We start from the raw sequence: 19,370 nt of genomic DNA, 5'->3' as shown, positions 1-19,370 counted from the left end.
CTGTATGCCAAATGTTCTCATTTATTTCTTCACAAATCTTTTTTTGTTATATTTTCTTTCCTGCGTCCCCCTGATGTACTGTCATTATTGAAAATCAGTTGCCTTCCATAAATAATATTCCCTGCCAAAAGGTATTTATTTCTCTCAACATTCTCTTCAGCTCCATAATAGCAGTGTTAAGTGGAATATAAATATATGCCAGTCTAATCCACCCTCCCTACTTGTAACCCCCTTTTTGCCGCAATCTACCATTATTGTCTTTCTTTTCCTCTTCCATTACTATTGTAGTATCCTTCTTATGCCCTGATACTCTGATGAATATCTATACTTTGCCAAATTCACATTGTCCATTTTTTCCAAATGTGTCTGGTATAAGTTTGCCATCTGTACCATATACTTCTTAATGTAATGAAGTATTATTTGTTTTTTTTCCTACACCTGCAATACCATTTATGATATACCACCCCACCAAACCAAGTCACTTGTGGAGGAAATAAGGCACCAAAATCTTCTTTTCCAATATTTTAATGGTCCACAGCACCACGCCAATACTACAACCAAGAACACAGCAAAATCCAAAGTACATAAACGCCAGATCTCTCCACTGCGTTTTCGTTTAGGTCACTTCCTCAGATGCAACTGAATACATACTGTGCTTTCTGTTCACCTTAAATACATACATAAATCACCATAATAAAGTAATTAAACAAACCATTTATGATACAACTGAGAAGACAGTATTCTGATAAGAACCTTTTACTTATTCTGAATGGCAGTTCTTCTGAATATATATTTCCACGTTACATGCACATGTTATTGCATGACAGGCATCCTTTATGCAGCTGCTGCTTCTGTTACATTTTACCAGACTTTTCACTAAAAAAACAAACAAAAAAAATATATATTTTCAGTCCCCAACCCATTTTTAACGGCTAGCAAACACACCAACCTGTGTACACTTCCAAAAAGGGAAGTTGCCTAGATCAACAGCTCCACCCACAAGCTTTACCTACTCTAAAGTTAGGTTTATTTTTGCTGAATGTACATGCTTGTGCCTGGGTTCCCTCTTGCATAGACATAATCTGCCCTTATCTTGTATCTGTTTCCCTTCTACCTGTGAAAAACAACTTGCATGCTCACATTTTATCTGTAAGGAACAGTGCAGCATATACCCATAAATGATTAACTTGAGTAGTGCACTAATATGTAAAGATTTAAAGGCTGCTGGGGATGCCTCTACATAAGTACTCATTTCCAACAGTGTCACATTTCATTTAATTTCACTGAACTGCTTGCCAGTCCCCTTTTAAATAGTAATTATAGTGTTCATTACATGAATGCCTCAAAGCTCATGTTTTGGCCATTTCCTGATTAATTGCCTGTACCTGTAGATAAACCATCTGAAACTGCAGACGTTTGGTAGTGGAGAAAAAAACTGCTAATATCTGTACAAACACAAGTTGTAGCTCTTTTCAAATGCTATAACATTACCACTACTACTTCATCTAGTCCTTTCAAACCGATTAATGGGACACAAGTCACTTGTTGGATACAGTCCAGTTTTCTGCAGGTGCTCCTTGCCTCAAGTTCCCTCAAAAAAAAACCTCATGATTCCCTCTTTATACCCAGAGATTTTATTTCCCTTCATTAGCAATCAGACAGACCTCTTTGCCTAGCAAATAAGTACTCCTTTAAATTATCCTTTCTCTAGTTTTTACTAGCCATTTTCCCTCAGAATTTTCTCTATACTTAGTTTTGTTAAAAAAATAATAGTATATATTTATATTTAGTTGGTATAGATAGTTTTTCTCCACCACTCTTTTATATATATAAACTCTGTTTTCTATGTCTTTTGCTCTTTCACTAGGTTTTCTGGTTTTGTACTGGTCACTTAGTGTTGGGAATTTTATGTTGTTGCTGAGATTGTTGTTTTAGCAAATATTGTGTATGGTTATTGCCATTGTTGTACTTTTTTTCCTTTTTCATGGAGATGAGCCAGTGTGGCCACAAGATCCTACCTCAGAACACCCAACATCTCTATGTGCTGTGCCTGGTGCTATTTGCAAAGGGAAGAAATAAACTGTTTGGAAGGAGTGCCTTCCTCTCAACCTCTTAACTTCCTCATCTGACAAACTGGATAAAAAAGATATAAACAAGGAAAGAGGAAAGGAAAAACAGAGAGCGAAAGAATGTAGGAAATGAAACCAGCAGATTTAGGTCCATCTTCAGCCCTGTAAATTCAGAGACAGGAAGCCAGCGCATCTTTCTTTGGCCTCTCTCTTGGTGTGTGAGGCTTCTACTGTGGCTCTCTGTAGTTCAGAACCAGTTGTAATTCAGGGCAGATTTTTGAAAAAATCCATGGACTGGCACTCTATTGTACCACCTCTAGACAACACATCATCCATCTGCATCCTCCGCTCAGACTGTCAGATCCTTTAATAGTGCCACATATATCAACTGGGACTGAATGATGAAATCTTTCCTGAGGCCACATATTGAGATGAGTGTCATCCACCCATCAGTATCTAAGGTGGATGGGGTAGGCCGAAAATCCCCATTGATTGGTATTGATGGTATCTTAGAACCAACTGTTCGATTTTGAGTGTTCAACACCGTCATTGCCTCAACATGTTTGTGGTAATATTGGTGTCAGAATCCTTGACCTTTAATACATTGGTACCACTCTTCATCTTGAAGCCCTCTGAATGGCAGATGTTGAGGCTTCCCTATCAGTGGGCACAGACATGGTTCTGACTTGGGGATGGCCTTAAAAGCTCTGTAGAAGATAATTACTACACTACAGAGGTCACATACAGAGTCACCACTAATGTCAGCTCCAGCCCCTACTACCCACCAGTTGTTCAGTCTGCTTATTAGACGTTCCTGCAGCAGACCAGAGTAGGCCCATGGACATATGGAGTTTGTAACTTCTGAACTTAGATGATCAAGAGGGTACCTCGCATCTCCTCCAGAAAATTCTACCTTTGGTGAGCTCAAATTAATGCACAAAGGATATCAAGAACCACTGTCCTTCCCCCTCATGACAAGGAGGTTCTGTTTAAGACTTTTTGCTCCCTCTGGGTGGTCCCTCCTGTTGGCGATCTTATAGATTTGGCCACTGGGGGGGGGGGGGCATTCCAGGAAGCAGATTCCACCAAGGCTGTTCCCTGTAAAGCAGGCAAAATTAGCCCATCCCCCCAGGTGAGGTAGCTTTGGTCCAAGGGACCTGTGATAGACTACATGTTTTTACCAGAAAATAAGAGCTGTCAGATTATGCAGCTGCTGTCCATCTGCCTAACAATGAATCCAAAGCATTGGACTTAATGGTATAATTACACACTCAGACACACCCTGTGGTACCTTTACCCTGTGGGTATTGAACTATGTAATACATAAACTGCTTCCAGAGAGGTTTAGCAGAACAGGCTTTAGAATCTCTGTGAAAGCCACCCATGGCTGAGTCTAGAAAACAGATTGAGACTAGCGTGCGTGCCATGCTGGACATTACCAATCTCTTTATGTCGCTGTCACATAAAGCAGACAATGGAGCAGTCCGGGCAACAGGCACAGGCATTACCTTGAGATGTCACGCCTGGTTTCATGCTTGTGACTTTGTGGACAATTTCAAGGCATCCTTCACCAGTGCCCCATGTAATGTTTCCACCTTCTTTGTACCTTTAGTAAAAGATAGATTATTGAGGTGTGAGGTGCAAGCAAGAAGATAAGGTGTTATCTGCCATAGGTGTCAGATTTAAGACCCCTCAGTGGTCCTATAACAGGAATGAAGAGGAGTCCTAGTCTGTATGATTTCGGAGACTCCAATGTCAGTCCTTTGACTCCTTCTTATATTGGGATGGCTGTGGCAGAGGTGCCCCTACAACAAAAACAGACTGAGGTAGAGGTCATCTGCAAAACCAGAGATTTTGAGGTCCATTTTCTGGCAAACAGTCTCAGCATCCCTAAAGACTTATCTGACTGCTCATCTCTGGAGGCAGTAGGGGACCACATAGCTATAGGAGTGGCCATTACACAGGACAACTGGATGAGAGAGATAGTATCAAGAAACTGTATGATATCCTTTTCTCACCCCTCCCCATCAATCTCAGCCACTCCCAGACATCTATCTAATGAATAGCATCAAAAAGAGATAGATAATCACTCTTTTGGGAAACAAAAAACATCCAGGTGGCTCACTAGACCAGAGTGGGTCAGGAATCTGTTCCAAATTCTTTTTGGTTCTTAAGAAAACAAGGACCTCAGTCCAATCCTGGATCCTCAGTAGCCTTAAATCTCTATATCAAGAAGTCCCCTTTGAGAATGATCTTGATGCAAGCAGTTTTGCCTTGCTTGAAAGCAAACAGATGTGTGTGCAAAACAGATCTTCAGGATGACTTTCTCCACGTCAGGATTTCCATAGCATGAGGGCAGTTCCTGCATTTCTGTCTCAGAGCCAATCATTTTCCTGCCCTTCTGTCCCACCGTAGCCATCTGAGTGTTCATAAAATGCATAGCAGTAGTCATAGCCAAGGATTCAGGTGTTCCTGTACTTAAGACAATTGGCTGCTCACTGCTACAACCAAAGTCTCTTGTTGCTACAGCTCTGCCTGTTCTTAAGTATCTCTGTCAGTTACAACCAAGCATATCTTCAGCCGACTCGGTTCATCTTCTTCATAGGGTGCCATCTGGCCACTTCATATTACACGCTGACAGTCTTCCTTCCAAAAGGATTCAGTTCCTCAGAACTGCCACTCAGTGCTTGTTAGATCAACACACTCTACCAACCTCTCTGGTCATCTATAGTTCTTGAATTGATGGTTTCAGTCATAGTGATGTTTGTTTTTTTTTTTAATTTTACAGTGGATTCTCAGTGTTCAGTGCACTTAACTTTTCGATCACCTCCAGCACCCGTACTTATAACTGAACTGTGCAGACGTCATATGAATTGGTGGTTAAGCTGTCCAGCTGTAATAACAGGAAGCCCTTTGTTCTTCCTCCATCTTCAGCAATAGTCACCATGGATGCTTCCTCTGGTCGAGGGGACATAGTAAGATGAGGAAGCCAGTCTTAACATCCGTATCCCAGAGAAAAGGGCTGTATTCCTTGTGTTGCAGGAATTCCAGAAACACCTCCCTGTGGGAGTGACATCCATTCATGTAAACAACATGTCTGTTGTATGGTACGTAAAACAAGCAAGGAAGAACCAAATGATACCACCTTTGCAGGGAGGTCATGAGGGTTAGGCAGTGAGCTAATGATTTGCACCACTTTATGATAGCAACACATATCCCAGTCAACTGCATAGTGAACAAGCTTAGCAGATCTATTCTAAAGCCTCATGAGTTGTCCCTGAGTCCCACAGTAACTCAGCAAATGTTCTGCAACTGGGGCCAACATTGTTATGACTTTTTTCCTTCCCCATCCAACACCAAATCCTGAAGTTATTTTACCTTGTTCCTTCCCAGAGGACAGTCACCAAGAGATGTTCTAGTCTGTCTTTGCCCTCCAGGGCTTTTAAACATTTTCTCCTTGTTCCACTTAACTGGGGATTCTTACAGAAAGCAGCAATGTACGACGCCACAGCGATCTTCACTGCCCCATTCTGGCCCAGACAAATCTCATTTTCTTTGCTCAAGCCACAATTAGGGAAGTGCCTTTGGCTTCTAGATCCCCACTTGGGTCTTCCCGCTCATCCATCTGGGTAGACTCACTGGATCTACAGAATGTCAAGTTGAGCACATGGTGGCTTTGATTCCATTGATAGCCAAATACCTTGCCTTATCCCAGAGTGTGGTTCACATTTTGCCAGCTTCACAAAAAAGTATCCACTTGTAAAGTTTGTAAAAGTAAATGGAAATTTACTGTTTATGGGCTAACAAGCAAGATGTTAGACCCTTTTTATGCTCCTATTCCAGTTGTCTTACAGTTCATATCAAATTTGTTTGATGCAATCTTTAACTTGAGCCCTTTGAGTCAGCTTCTTCTGTAGACCTAAAATTCCTATTTTGGAAGATTGTTTTTGGTAGCCATCATGTTATCTAGGAGAATTGCAAACTCGATCCTCTTCTCTTCCACCTTTTTCTTTCTTTTTTTTTTTTTTTTTTTTTTTATAACAAGGATAGAGTAATTTTAAGAATAAATCCATGCTTTATTCCCAAAGTAGCTTCAACGACAAATATAAACCACCCCATTCTTTTACCCATTTTCTTCTGTAATCACTCTAGTAGAGAGAGAGTATCTCCGTACATGCTAAACATGCATAGACAACTCAGATTTTACCTCCTCAAAACTAATTCAATAAAGAAATAGCCTCATTTGTTCAAAGCATTTTCCCCCAACAAGCTGGGTCAGGTTTTCAAAGTAATGCTGTCCAGATGGCTTTCATATGCTGCATGTCCTTTGCATACTCTTCAAAAATAAGTCAGTTCCAGCTAAAGCACAAGTTAATTCCATAAAATCTATTTCAATTTATATGGCCTTTCTCAGAAACTATTCTGTAGAAGTAATTTGTGCAGCAGCAACATGGTCTATGTTGCATACCTTTGCTAAGCATTTCAAACTTGACTTTATTTCTAGATTCAGAGCCTCGTTTTAAACTACAGTTCTCAGAGCTGTCTTGTCATGATTCCACCTAAGAATTCAGGTGCTTAGAATTCTAAACCATTACTTGGCTCAGACATGAATTAGGATATAGAAGTTATGTACTTACTGTTACAATATCCCCTTTTCGTCATCCCCCATTCCAATTTGACATCTTTTTTAAAGACCTGGTAGATCTGCCTGACATTGTACGGATTCTTGTTGATTCATCAAAGACGGTTGCCACAAATGCAGAAAAAATGAAAACAGTTCACCGAAACTGCATCTAACCTGTGGGGGGACACTCAACACCCCCCAAATTTACAGTATGTATACCAGCTCTGAGGTCATACAACAATGGAGAAAAAGGCAATCTCCACTTTCGTCAAATGTGGTTTTGGCGAACTGGCTTCGGTTTCTTTGAATACACCAATCTCCTTTGACAGACTGACATGCCCCCAAGCTCTACTACCACTTCCAGTTTAAATCTAGGGATACGTTCCTCTGGTTCTATTGGCATTAGCCAGAAAACTTGTGTGTAGACAGAGCACAGGGGTCTTGTGCAATTTTTTTCTCAAGGAGTTAGCAGAAGGCCGTATCGGACAAGTGGCTTATGTTTCATTGGTTGTATCAGACAAACTAGGATGAAGAGGCTCCAGAGTTATGGTAATTACATAACTACCTTTTTTTTCATCCTTTCCATTTACTAGAAATTCTTAGAAAAAAAATTTCACCTTGTCTGTAGTGTAAACTAAGAGCATTAGTTTATACTTACACCTGTATAATACCTGGAGGAATTATTAAAATTTAATACATAGGTAATGTGATCAATATGCTGTCCCAAGATGACTATATCCAGTTTTTGTCATTACAGTATAATCACCAGATAAATTACAGTGAAGAAAAAGTACTAAAAAAAAGGTAGCTGTGAACATCACTAGTGTAAACAGCAGTAACTGATAGTCTCCCCCACTTTACATTTAAAGTACCATCTGCATACCATACAAAACTGCTTTGTAGTATAGCATAGAAGTTACTTCAATAAATGTTTTAATTGACATTTACGTCTTCAGTTCCTGTATGTTATCCTTCTAAATATTAATGACAAAGCACAGTCAACAAATTTCCAGTCTATTTTTAACTACCACCTGTTGCAGAAGCACATTTCTAATGTATGAAATGCAATATATGGAAATAACACTTTACAGTTCTTCAGTGAGCTTAAATGAAATAGCCAATGAGTACTAGCAGTGGAAGAGATTATCCAGTCAGAAAAACAACCAGTAATCTGCTGTAGTGAGTCATAGAGATGGATCGGGAACTACCATGATCCATAATTGCTAGTCTTCCTCATTATCTTTACTATACTGTACCAGTCCGTGGTTCAAGGCCAAAGTACTCCTTTTTCAAGTTAACTCCTCCTCTTTTGTCTGTCTCTCGATTATTTTCCCTTGGAATATGGAAAAGCTTTCACTGTTAATTTCTCTGAGTGCCGTGTTCCTGTCAGAAGAATGAGAGGCAGAATACCCTTCAGCTTCCTTGGTCACTCATTTATTTCCTCCCAATCCTGACTTGCATCTGAACATGCCTTGGATACTCCAGGAAAAATATATTCTAAAGACAGCTGGATATAACAACTTGAATCTCTTACTCATTTCTTGTAGCTTCCTTTCAGAGGTGTTTCTAAGGACACTAATTCTAAGGACAACCATAAAGCATTCTATAGCTATGTCAAGAATCTTGATGGCAGCACCCAGATATGCTCTGAGTTACAGCACAATGACACGAAAATTACAGAAACAACTGATATTGCCAGCATCCTGACAGATAGGTTCAGTGCTAACTGTACCCCCCCCCCTAAAGGGCCCATATCTATACAGGAAGAATGCAGAGTCCCTGTAATCACAACTACGCAAGTAAAAGCTGCACTCTCTAAAGCCAAAAACACAGCATCCATGGGACCGGACAACATCCCAGGCTGCGTTTTACATGAACTTCAGAATGAACTGGCTCTCCAATTAAGCACCATGTTCAATAATAGCTTTGCACCCACTGAATGGCACACATCAACAGTTATCCCACTCCACAAAGGGGGAGCCACCACTGATCCCGGGAACTATCAACCTACTAGTCTGACGAGCCTGGTCTGCAAGGCCATGGAACGTATCATCATGGAACTCATAAACAAAGACATTGGTAACCTCCAAACTCTGGATCCCACCCAGTTCGGGTTTGTGAAAGGCAGATCATGCCTCCTGAACCTGATTGATTTCTTTGAAGCAGTCACCAAAGCTGTAGATGAGGATAAGGTGGTTCACATAGCCTATCTTGACCTCGCCTAGGCTTTTGACACCATCCCCCATTCTGGAATTATAGCTAAACTCATTAAACTAGGTATAAATCCCTACGTCACAAGATGGGTTGCCAACTGGCTCACTGACAGAACTCACACTGTAAAAGTTGCAGACTCCAAATCTGAACTCAAACCATTGACAAGTGGAGTACCACAGGGATCCGTCCTGGGACCTCTCCTGTTTGGTATCTACTTCTCTAAAGTACAGGCTAACACAGAAGGCCTCTGGCTAAAGAAGTTTGCAGATGACTGCAAACTAGGAGCCATAGTCAAGTCCCCAAATGATGTGGACATCCTACAGAAGGGCCTCACTGAGACAGATGCCTGGTGTCAGAGCCATGGCCTCAAGCTCAATGCCAAAAAGTGCAGTTTCATCCCCTTTGGTAAAAACTCTGTACCCATGAACTACCACATAGGCAGCAATCTACTTAACACTGAATGTGTGATAAGAGACCTTGGGACCCAGGTGGACAGTAGTCTCTCCTTTGATAGTCACATTGCCACAGTAGTCAGGAAGTCCTTCTATGTGGCACACCTCATCATAAAAGAGTTCTCATCCAGGAAAAAAGAGGTCATTGTTCCCCTCTACTCGGCACTCATTAGACCCATTATAGAGTACAACCCCCCTTTTGGAATATACCTCACAAGACATCTGCAGCAGCTGGAAAGGCCACAGAAGTACCTCACAAAGAGGTTTACTGGCCTCAAAAAAAAATGCCCTACACTGACCGCCTCAAAAAACTCCAGCTTTAGCTTACAAAATAAAACAACAAAGCCCACTAATTTATCATATCTGAATAATATCTGTAATCTATTTAGAAAATTTATAATTACAAATCCAGACATAAAATTATGGTTCGAACTCTTAATACCATTTAAAACATCAAAGAATTTTAAAGAAAAAAATCCAAGAAAAAATACTCATTAATTGGGAATCCAAAAACTTTATTTACTGGTTTCAATGCTTAAATAATCACAGTACTTTAACCACCCAACAAGTAATAAATGAGTTTAGTATATTTGAAATAGACAGAACAGAACTACAAAAAATACTGCAATATGCAAGTGATTTATGTAGAATTATTAATGATTCAAACTTTAATACTATACCTAAGTTCATAAAATATATGCAAGAATTGATTTATGGAAATCATAATAAGCTAATTACTGTATCTAAATTATACAAAATTTTAATAGTGTATAAAACCAAAATAGGTCAAAATGTTGTGAACATTTTAACAAAGGGCTTGACAATAAATCTATCATCTGAAGGTATGAATGACCTTTTGTTGTCAGTTAAGCTAACATCAAACTTCCAGATATGGAAAATCTTCACATGGAAATTTTTACATAGAGCCTTTTATACACCACATAAAATAGCCAAATTTGACCCTGCCCAAAAGCCCACATGCTGGAGATGTACTGTAAATTGCGAGGCAGATTGGATACATATATTTTATGATTGCATTAAAAAATTCTGGGAAGATATTAATAAATTTCTTCAAGCCATTTATAATGATAAATTTGTTCTAACAAAATCTTTAATTTTTTTGAATGTAGACGACTCAGTAACTATGAGTAAAAGTGATCAATATCTTTTATGGTCTATTCTTGCTGTAGCCAGAAAATGTATAACAAGAAAATGGAAATCCACTGTCCCTCCAAGTTATGAAGACTTCATATCTCTATTAAAGGAATCTGCACAAAAAGAAATAAAAGTCAAAGAAGAAAGAATTCTTCCCAGACGTTGGACAGACAATCCTTGGAATAAAATCTTAATACTTATAGACACATTACAAAAGGATAGAATTTCTTCTACATGAAATTGAAATGTCATAAACTAAGATGGACTTATGCGAATATATACCAGTAAAGGTTATACTAGTTCTATGTGATTATTCCTCTTTATAACCTTATTGGTTAATCCTTTTCATTGGACCACCTGTAAATATTGTACATATTGTTATAGTTATTAACTATTTTCTTTTATTTTGAATTGTAACTTAAATTTACTGTATCATAATTTGTCTACAAACAAAAAAAAATAAAAATTATTTAGTAAAAAAAACTCCAGCTTTACTCCATAGCATATCGCCTACTCAGAGGTGATCTCTGCCTAACATGTAAAGCTATGTCAAACCCAGAGCTGTTGGACATGCTACACCTAAAGAAATCCCAATCCCTCCGAGCTACACGCTCTAGGGACCTAAACCTTGTCACCACAATAAACAGGACATGCTGGAGGGATAGACTCCTGTCCCAGAGACCTCCCATACTCTGAAACAGGCTACCCATCTATGTCAAACAAAGTTCTTCATTAGCACTCTTCAAGAAAAATCTTGATGAGTGGATGGGAAATAGGAAATGCACCCCGGGGATCACTTCTGTGTCTCTGCTCGACAGTGGCACAGGAAAATAACTTTCTTGGGTGGCGTAAGCCAGGGAGCTTTGTTGGCTAGGCTTACGTAGGCCCTTGGGCCGATAGCCTAGTACTTACTTGTGAACCTTTGTCATACTGTGGCCTTAAAAGTTGGAAGGAAAGGAGGAGAAACTGAAGCTGACCTCACCTTTCTACTATTAATTATGGTTTTGCCAGTTTTATCACTGGCATTTAGTTCCTTCAGGTGTTTGGTCCTAGTAACCTTGGAGTTGTTGCATCTTGAGGAAGAAGAGGTCAACTGCATGTTTGGTAGAAGGAGTATTGTGTAATTATGATAAACTAGCACTCTGAAATTATTAGGGCATGGAAAAGAACTAATATGTAATTCTTAAAAAGAACTGCTTGTGTAAACCACCATACTGCTCTGCTGCCACTGTAGGAGGCTTGTGCATTATATGTATATAGCTTGCCCAAATTATGGTGTATTTTAAGTGTTTTTTAATTAACAAGAAGCTGAATTCTATTTCTTATGCCTTTATTTTATTTCACTTTATATTTTATTAATGTTTGGTTTGAGTAGTGCTAGAGTGATGCTTTTTTTTTGTATTTTAGGGTGACCCAGACTCAAGCTTGGCAGATCATTCTCAGGTGCTTGTGTCACAGTCAGTAAGTCACCAAATTCCAAATTTGGCTGGAGCAGTGGAATTCAGTGATGTTAAAGCTTTGCTTAAAGAATGGATAACAACCATCTCAGGTAATACATATGGTCTATTATATGATTATTTCTCTAGCTTAAGGCCTGGTATTTATAACTACTTTACAAGTAGGTAAAGGATAGAAATAAATGCTGTTTTATTATTTTTCTTTGCTAACAGCTTTATTGTTGCACGTGTATGTGTGGCTTTATAACCTTCCCATGTATATGACTGTAATCATATAAAAAACTGTGGAACTCCAATGCTCACAACTAGAAGAAAATCCAAATAAATAACCAGACAGGAGTTATTTGATGTTAGCAAAGCCGCTGCCTTTATTAACGCAATTATTCTGACCTTAATAGACAAGACGAAAATGCAAGCATGTAGAAATGCTCTCCATTACATGCATAGTAAACACATTACAGCCCCATTCAGGTGGTAATAGCATTTCCATAACAAGTACTTCCAAATATAAGAGATCGTCGAGTGAATTGAAAGTTTCAGGCTACCAGTCAGCCGCTGCTCATCAAGATAATAGCTTGTGAATAAGCAAAAACCAGGACATAACCAGATGGATCAGTGGGAGTCTGGCTAGTGGAATAGGAAATCTGAGCCTAAAGGAAATAGCCAATGAGTGCTGGCAGTAGAAGAGATTGTCCAGTCAGAAAAACAACCAGCAGTCTGCTGTAGTGAGTCATGTAGATGGACAGGGAACTGCCACGAGCCAGGCTTGTGCAGTGAGATTGCAGGGGTTCCTAGGTAAATTGTGGAGTGCTGGGCATGGAGGAGCTAAGCAAATCAGAAGAAAACCCCTGCAGTTACTGCTACAGTTTGTTCAACTGCAACTGGCTTCTGCAGTGGGCTATGTTAATAAGATGTGAGTTGTAGAGCCTGCATTGGCCCTGGTGAGCTTACAGTAATGCCTGTCTAATGTTTCAGGTTAGGATGAAAGCTCTTATTTTTCTCTACTGCTGATGTCTTTCTTTAAAACACCTGGTTATGCAGCACCATAAATCCCATTGTCAGGACTAAAGTAGACTCCATGGCTCACAACTACTAAACCTAACTCAGTACATCAGCTTTATTGGTTGTTTTTCTAACTGGCTTATCTCCATTGTGGCCAGTCCCAACAGATGGCACGGAACTCCTGTAATCCCATGGAAAAAGCTGAGACTGGATCCATAGCTCAAGATTGGTAAACCCACCCCACTAATAGCATCCATAGGCTTGTTATTTCTCTTAAAATCATTAGCTTCTAATTCCATTAGTCAGCATTCTATTAGCCCACTTGCTTATTCCATTGGTTAACCCACTGGTTGTACCAACCATATTCTGATTGTTAACCTGAATCTTGCAGCCAAATTTGCAAGCACTTGCTAATATATATATTTTTTGAAAATCCTTTTATTATCTGATTGGTTGCTATGTTTCATAGGTTCATAAGCAAGTACTAGGCTAGCTGCCCTTGTGCAACATTTTACACCTAGCCAGTTTTTCTCAGAGGTGAGAATCAAAACCTCTACTTTGTATGTGTGAGGTAAACACCTTAACCATTATGAGAACCCCTACCCTGAAAAGAAAAGGGATTTTCCCAATGTGGGGCATGAACCCACGGCCCTGACATTGTCTCATTCTGTACCAACTCAGGGTAGCCAGTGAATGAGCCCTCTAGACAGTGCAGAAGTACCTTCTTAGAATTGCTCTTCAGCCAAAGTTTTATCTGCAAAGAAAAAAACAGATAGCTAAACATAGCTCATCTGAAGCTATGTTAGAAAAGATGATTTTTTTTTTTTTTACCTTAGCTAGTCAGAAATCCTTACCTGAGGGTAATGTCAGTAAAGACATTTCTGAGGAAAATTTATCAGAGGATTCTGACTTAGACAGAGACAGTGGTCCTTTAACAAGTATGTTATTCATATATGTAATTTCAGTTGCTGATGCCTTGGTGTATATAACATTCTTTTAATGTACTGTTTAATTCAATGAATGCTTATTAAGCATGGGTTTTATACTGTGCACTTCAGTGATATGCTCTGGTAATTTCCCTTCTTCTTTTCCACAGTACCTACCTCCAACATAAAAAAAACTACTGACAAAACTTAAACCCACAAGACTAGCAGCTGATAACCTGCCCACAGAATACCTAAAAATAGCAGCTGATGTTTTAGCTTATCTCATCTCCATATTAATCAACCGCTCCATATCTGAGTCCTATGTGCCAACCTTATGGAAAATATTCCACATCATACCCCTACACAAAGACGGCCCCTCAACAGACATCTCCAACTACTGCACCATTGCCATCCTCTCGCCTCTCTCCAAGATACTCGAAAAATGTATCAACTCACAGATCTCCAATTATCTCCCAGACAATAATCTCCTCTCCTACACACAGCATGGTTTCAAACCACACCATAGCACCACAACTGCTCTGCTCCCCTTCACTAACACCATTCTCCAACATAAAAACAATGGCCTTTTCTCCTCTGTTGTATTTCTTGACCTATCAAAGGCTTTTGATATTGTATCACTTGATCTTCTACTCTCTGCACTCTTCAACCTCTCCTTTTCCATACCTGCCTTCAGTTGGTTCCACAGCTATCTACACGGCCGCCAGCAGTCAGTTGTCTGGCACAACGATCTATCCCCTCACCTCCCTGTTACTCTCGAGGTTCCCCAAGACTCCATCCTTGGCCCCTTGCTTTTCTCCATTTTTACCAATGACCTGCACACCGCCACCAAACATGCCTCCCTCATACAGTATGCAGATGACGCCACTCTCATCTGCTCAGCTCCAACTCTAACAGAACTACAACAGATCACTCAAGCATCTTTCTCTTCTGTTGAAAGTTGGCTATTAAATGCTCAACTCCTCCTCAACCCAAATAAGACCAAACTCCTCATCTTTCAACCCTCAAAATCTACCCCAAACATCCCCCATTTCAACATACTTGCCAAAGACAACACTTCCGTCTCACCAACAGCCCACACTACGCTACTTGGTGTACAGATTGACAACAAACTCAAATTTGACACTCACATATCACTCTCAATAAAAAAGTCCACAAAAAACTGGGTGCCTTGTATCGAAACCAACAATACCTAACCAAACCAGCCAGAATCTGTACCGCAACTTCCCAACTAATCTCAACCCTACTCTATGCATCACCCATACTCACAAATCTTCGACAATCGGACCTAAAGAAACTCGAAGCCTGCTACAATAAAATTGCAAAATTGGCATCAGGGAACTCCCACCACAGTCACCACAGTGTCTCCCTTAGAAACCTAGACTGGCTTGAGCTCCCACAACTCCTACACCTAACCCAACTTACCTTTGCTCATAGACTTATAAACCACCCTCTTAAAATTCCCTCACTCCATACACTTCTACAACCCTACCAATACTCCTGACCCCTTCGCTCCTGCAACAAAAATCTACTCCAAGTCACCAAACCCAACAACTCTGCAGGGGAAGCGCTATTCTCCTACTCCATATCCAAAATTTGGAACTCACTTCCCACTGCCATAACTGCCCTCCCTTCCAGCAGTCTCTTCAAAAATGCTCTTAAAGCACACCTAAAATCTCACTGGCTATGTCCTTGTTCATACCCCAATTAACCCCCCCCCCCTTTCTCCTGTACCACTTATTAGCTGCCAGCTCTACTATTAGTTGTCAACAGGTTATCAGTATTTCATATCCTTTAACTAGCAGATGATTGCAGTACAATGTTTACTCTTTTCTTTGTGTGAGAAATTAATACTATTAGGCAAATGTCTTGCACCTTATATTGTTATTATACTCTGACATATGTCATTACCTGTCAGACTGTGTCTTTTCTATAAATACGCTGTTTTTTTGTTTTGTTTTGTTTTTTCCTCTGAAATGCTAGGTTATACTTTTATATTATGTGAAATTTTGCTTGTCTGAATATATGGAGCCTTCCTTGTGATATTATACTCTGACATATAGGTAATTTCTCCTGTTGAACTGTGTCTTTACTATAATTATACTGTTTCTTTTTTCATCTGATATGCTAGATTGTACTCTTATATTATGTAAATCTCATATGTCTGAATATATGGAGCTTTTCTCCCCGGGCCTCCGCTGAAAATGGGCATATACCCAGTCGGACTTTCCCGGACAACAAATGTAAAATAAATAATTAAAAATAAATTTGCTCTGTACAGTGTTTTATTGTTGTTCTGTATCAGTATACCTCCTGCCAAACCGATTTTGACGTTACATTCATAACTTTGTTAACTTCTCTCTACACCTAGAGTAGTCCATATCTTGCTTTGATTTACTGTCTTCCTTCCTCCATCTGTAGGTATAAGCTAGCTACCTATGTATTAACTTTATTGACTCTATGTAATATGTCAGGGTAATAGAATTTTTCTATTTTTCTTTCTTTCAGAGCCATTGGACATTACATTGGTCTCTGTCGGTTAAATAGCAGGAGCTCTGCCACAAGGCACATTTGTGAAAGTTTTCACTAAGATTATTGTAAGCAGATTTAACATGAAGAACCTTGCTGTATATTAACTGTACCAAGTCAAATATGTGTTTGCCCTGTGCTGGAAAGTGGCTGTGTCATTCCCCCCAAAAGAGTAGTCCTTGCCCAGTAAGGACCACTTACTAAACTGTCCACTGTACTTTCACTTGACCATTAAATTACACTGTGTAAGCCAGTTATTTTGTAGCCCTAACTTCTTATTGCCTGCATACAGTATGTGAAAAAAAAACTGTTCTACTTTGTGGTTATTTGCTAATTGCAGAGTATCAGCTATAAGCAGATTGTACTGTGTAATAAATGGCCTGAGAGTGGGAATAAAATATTCCTAAAAGCACTAGCCCCCTCAAAGTAAAAGAGCCAAAGTCAACCCTGCCCCATGGCCATTTAGCAACTAAACAACTCATGAAACAAAGAGATGAGGTATGAAAGGGGTATACAAAAAATATAATTCCCACTTTACCAGCATACAGACAGCTAAGAAAACTAGCTAAACAGCTTTTCACCAAAGACAAGAAAGCCTATTACTCAGCCAATCAAAACATACACACTAATAATCCAGAACTGTTTTGGACCTCAGTCAATAAACTGTTAAATCTAGGTCAAGCTACACAGACAACACCAAATTCATAGACATGAAATATCATAGCCAACCAATACTATGCCCACTTTATACAGACAGTACAGTCATTTATACAGCTAGTACAGTCATTAACCAGTCAGATGACTAATCACACTCTTGATGTCCCTACTCAGTCAAATAACCTCCTTCTGTATTTCTCCTTCCAGCCATTTTTCCACAGATACCATCAAAAATACCTCAAAAAGTTAAAGCGTAGAGGGCTTTCCATTGGGGTTGCACACTGAGCAACAACTGCCTGTTTTAATAAAATTCAGTTACTGGCTAATAAGTACACTTCCCGGATGCCAGCAAAGAAGAACTTTAGAGAGATTGAAAGAACATCAGCTTGAAAATGTGAAGCGAAAACATTGACTGGGAAGACTCCTATAGCTGTTCAACAAAAAGCAGTTTAAGCCTGAGCTTTGGTACAAAAGGTGGCTTCTGGTAATTTACAGAAAAAAAGTCAAATATGCTCAGATCTGATTAAAATAAACAAAATACTGAAGGAGTATATCAACTCATATAGCAAAAGGCTGGGAAAAAAATGGAAGAACACATATACAGATGATCAAATAAAAGTCCCAAAATCAGAGGTCAGAATAAAGAAAAGGCTAACAGAGTGCGAGACTCTTCAAGAAGAGATGCTTCATAAAACAGTAGAATTGGAGGGCAGAGCACATAGGAAAATTTTAGATTTTCCTCTGTACCAGAGAAACTTGAAGGAACAGACTGTATTAATTTTATGAAAGCACAAATAAGTAACTGGATTGGTATTTCATGGCAGGAGTTGTTAATTGAAGGGGCACACACTGTGTGTGTGCTCCAAATCTGGCCAAGAGAAAGTAGAGAAGAGCTAAATTAGTAAAGATGCAAACCTACTATCAGAAAAAGTTGATCCTGAAAAACTATGGCAAAAGGGCAAAGTATTAAAGCTAGGGACAGTTGAGTGTTTGTGGAAAATGATTATTCACTGTACACCAGGCAGAAGAGATATTTATTCCAACAATCAGGGAATGTCAAGAGGCAGGTGTGTGATTCAATCCAGCTGTCTTCAGAATATTTTTTTCCTGGGGGAATCAAAAACATTTCTTGATGTAGAACATGCTGAGGAGGAAATACAGAAGTTTGACGAACAAAAAGTGAGCTATCTGTCAGAAGCAGAGACTGCTTCTAACTCTTCTGATTATAATGCACTGGAGAAATTCTGCCAGTGAAATTTTTTCAACTGTTGCAAAGGAAAATGCTTGAGAAACAGAGAAACACACAGGCATACCTCTCAAGTGTACCTCATTACGAGGAATGTACCTCATTTGGGGTCTTAAAATGTTCATGTTTCTCGAAGTTCCACATTGAAAGGGTCTGTAGCACACTCAGTGTTGGGAATTTTTTTAATGAAATCCATGTTAAATAGAAATGAATCATATTAATTCATTAAAAGATCTTCTTTATAATATAACCAGCATATTTTAGCCATCCTATGACCTTCCTAGCTGAAGTTGTTAGTAAGACATTAGTATGTGTTCCACGTTTTGCCCACTTGTTACACATTATGAGGGCTGTTGTTCCTCATTTTGGAGATGGAAGGTTGACAGCTAGGCACACAGGTACCAACCAAAAGAATTGGGGCTACTTTGGAATTGAACCAGAATCTCAAGTTGGGAGATGGAGGTGAACAGGAGGAAGACCATCAACATGGAAATTAGTGAATAAATGTGAGACTGAAAAGAATCAATTGCATTTGTGAAATATGAGTCGATAAGAAAAAGTGGAAAAAAGTGGACTTTTTTGACTTTGTTAAACTTTTGGGGAACTGGAAAGCATTTACTTCACTTCATGTCATTAATGTTTGGAAGGACACAGGGGAGGAGAGGAGGAAGGAGAAAGGTAACTTTTGGGGAACTGGAAAGCATTTACTTCACTTCATGTCATTAATGTTTGGAAGGACACAGGGGAGGAGAGGAGGAAGGAGAAAGGTAACGTTAAGTAAAACAGTTTCTGTTCTTATCAGTATTTCTCCAAAACTTTTCACAATATAAATTGAATGTTTTATAGTAACTCATTTTAGTTCATCCTTGTATGTGATAACGATACATAAGTAAACAGGTGCCTTTTTTCTTGTCTTTCTTTTATAATGTTAAGAAATGCAGGCATTACAATGCAAAAAGAGAAGAAAAGGCTAGAGACAAAAGCATGTTTAAGTTAATAGGCTGCAATACTGGGTTGTTGA

The 19,370-nt window shown here is 39.3% G+C and overlaps 1 protein-coding gene across 1 annotated transcript in view; it reads left to right on the top strand.

The window, feature by feature from the left end:
* The window catches only part of REV1 (REV1 DNA directed polymerase), a 4,137,464-nt gene that overhangs the window by 4,096,302 nt on the left and 21,792 nt on the right, over window positions 1-19,370 (top strand). Inside the window, exon 20 of the mRNA XM_044071967.1 lies at window positions 11,922-12,063. Coding sequence (XP_043927902.1) covers window positions 11,922-12,063 — 142 coding nt within the window. The remainder of the gene's footprint in view (window positions 1-11,921; window positions 12,064-19,370) is intronic.

Source organism: Protopterus annectens, chromosome 5.part0 (genome assembly GCF_019279795.1).
Source record: "Protopterus annectens isolate FY-2018-M chromosome 5.part0, PAN1.0, whole genome shotgun sequence".
Lineage (NCBI taxonomy): Eukaryota > Metazoa > Chordata > Ceratodontiformes > Protopteridae > Protopterus > Protopterus annectens.
This window is presented reverse-complemented; position numbering and strand designations above follow the sequence as displayed.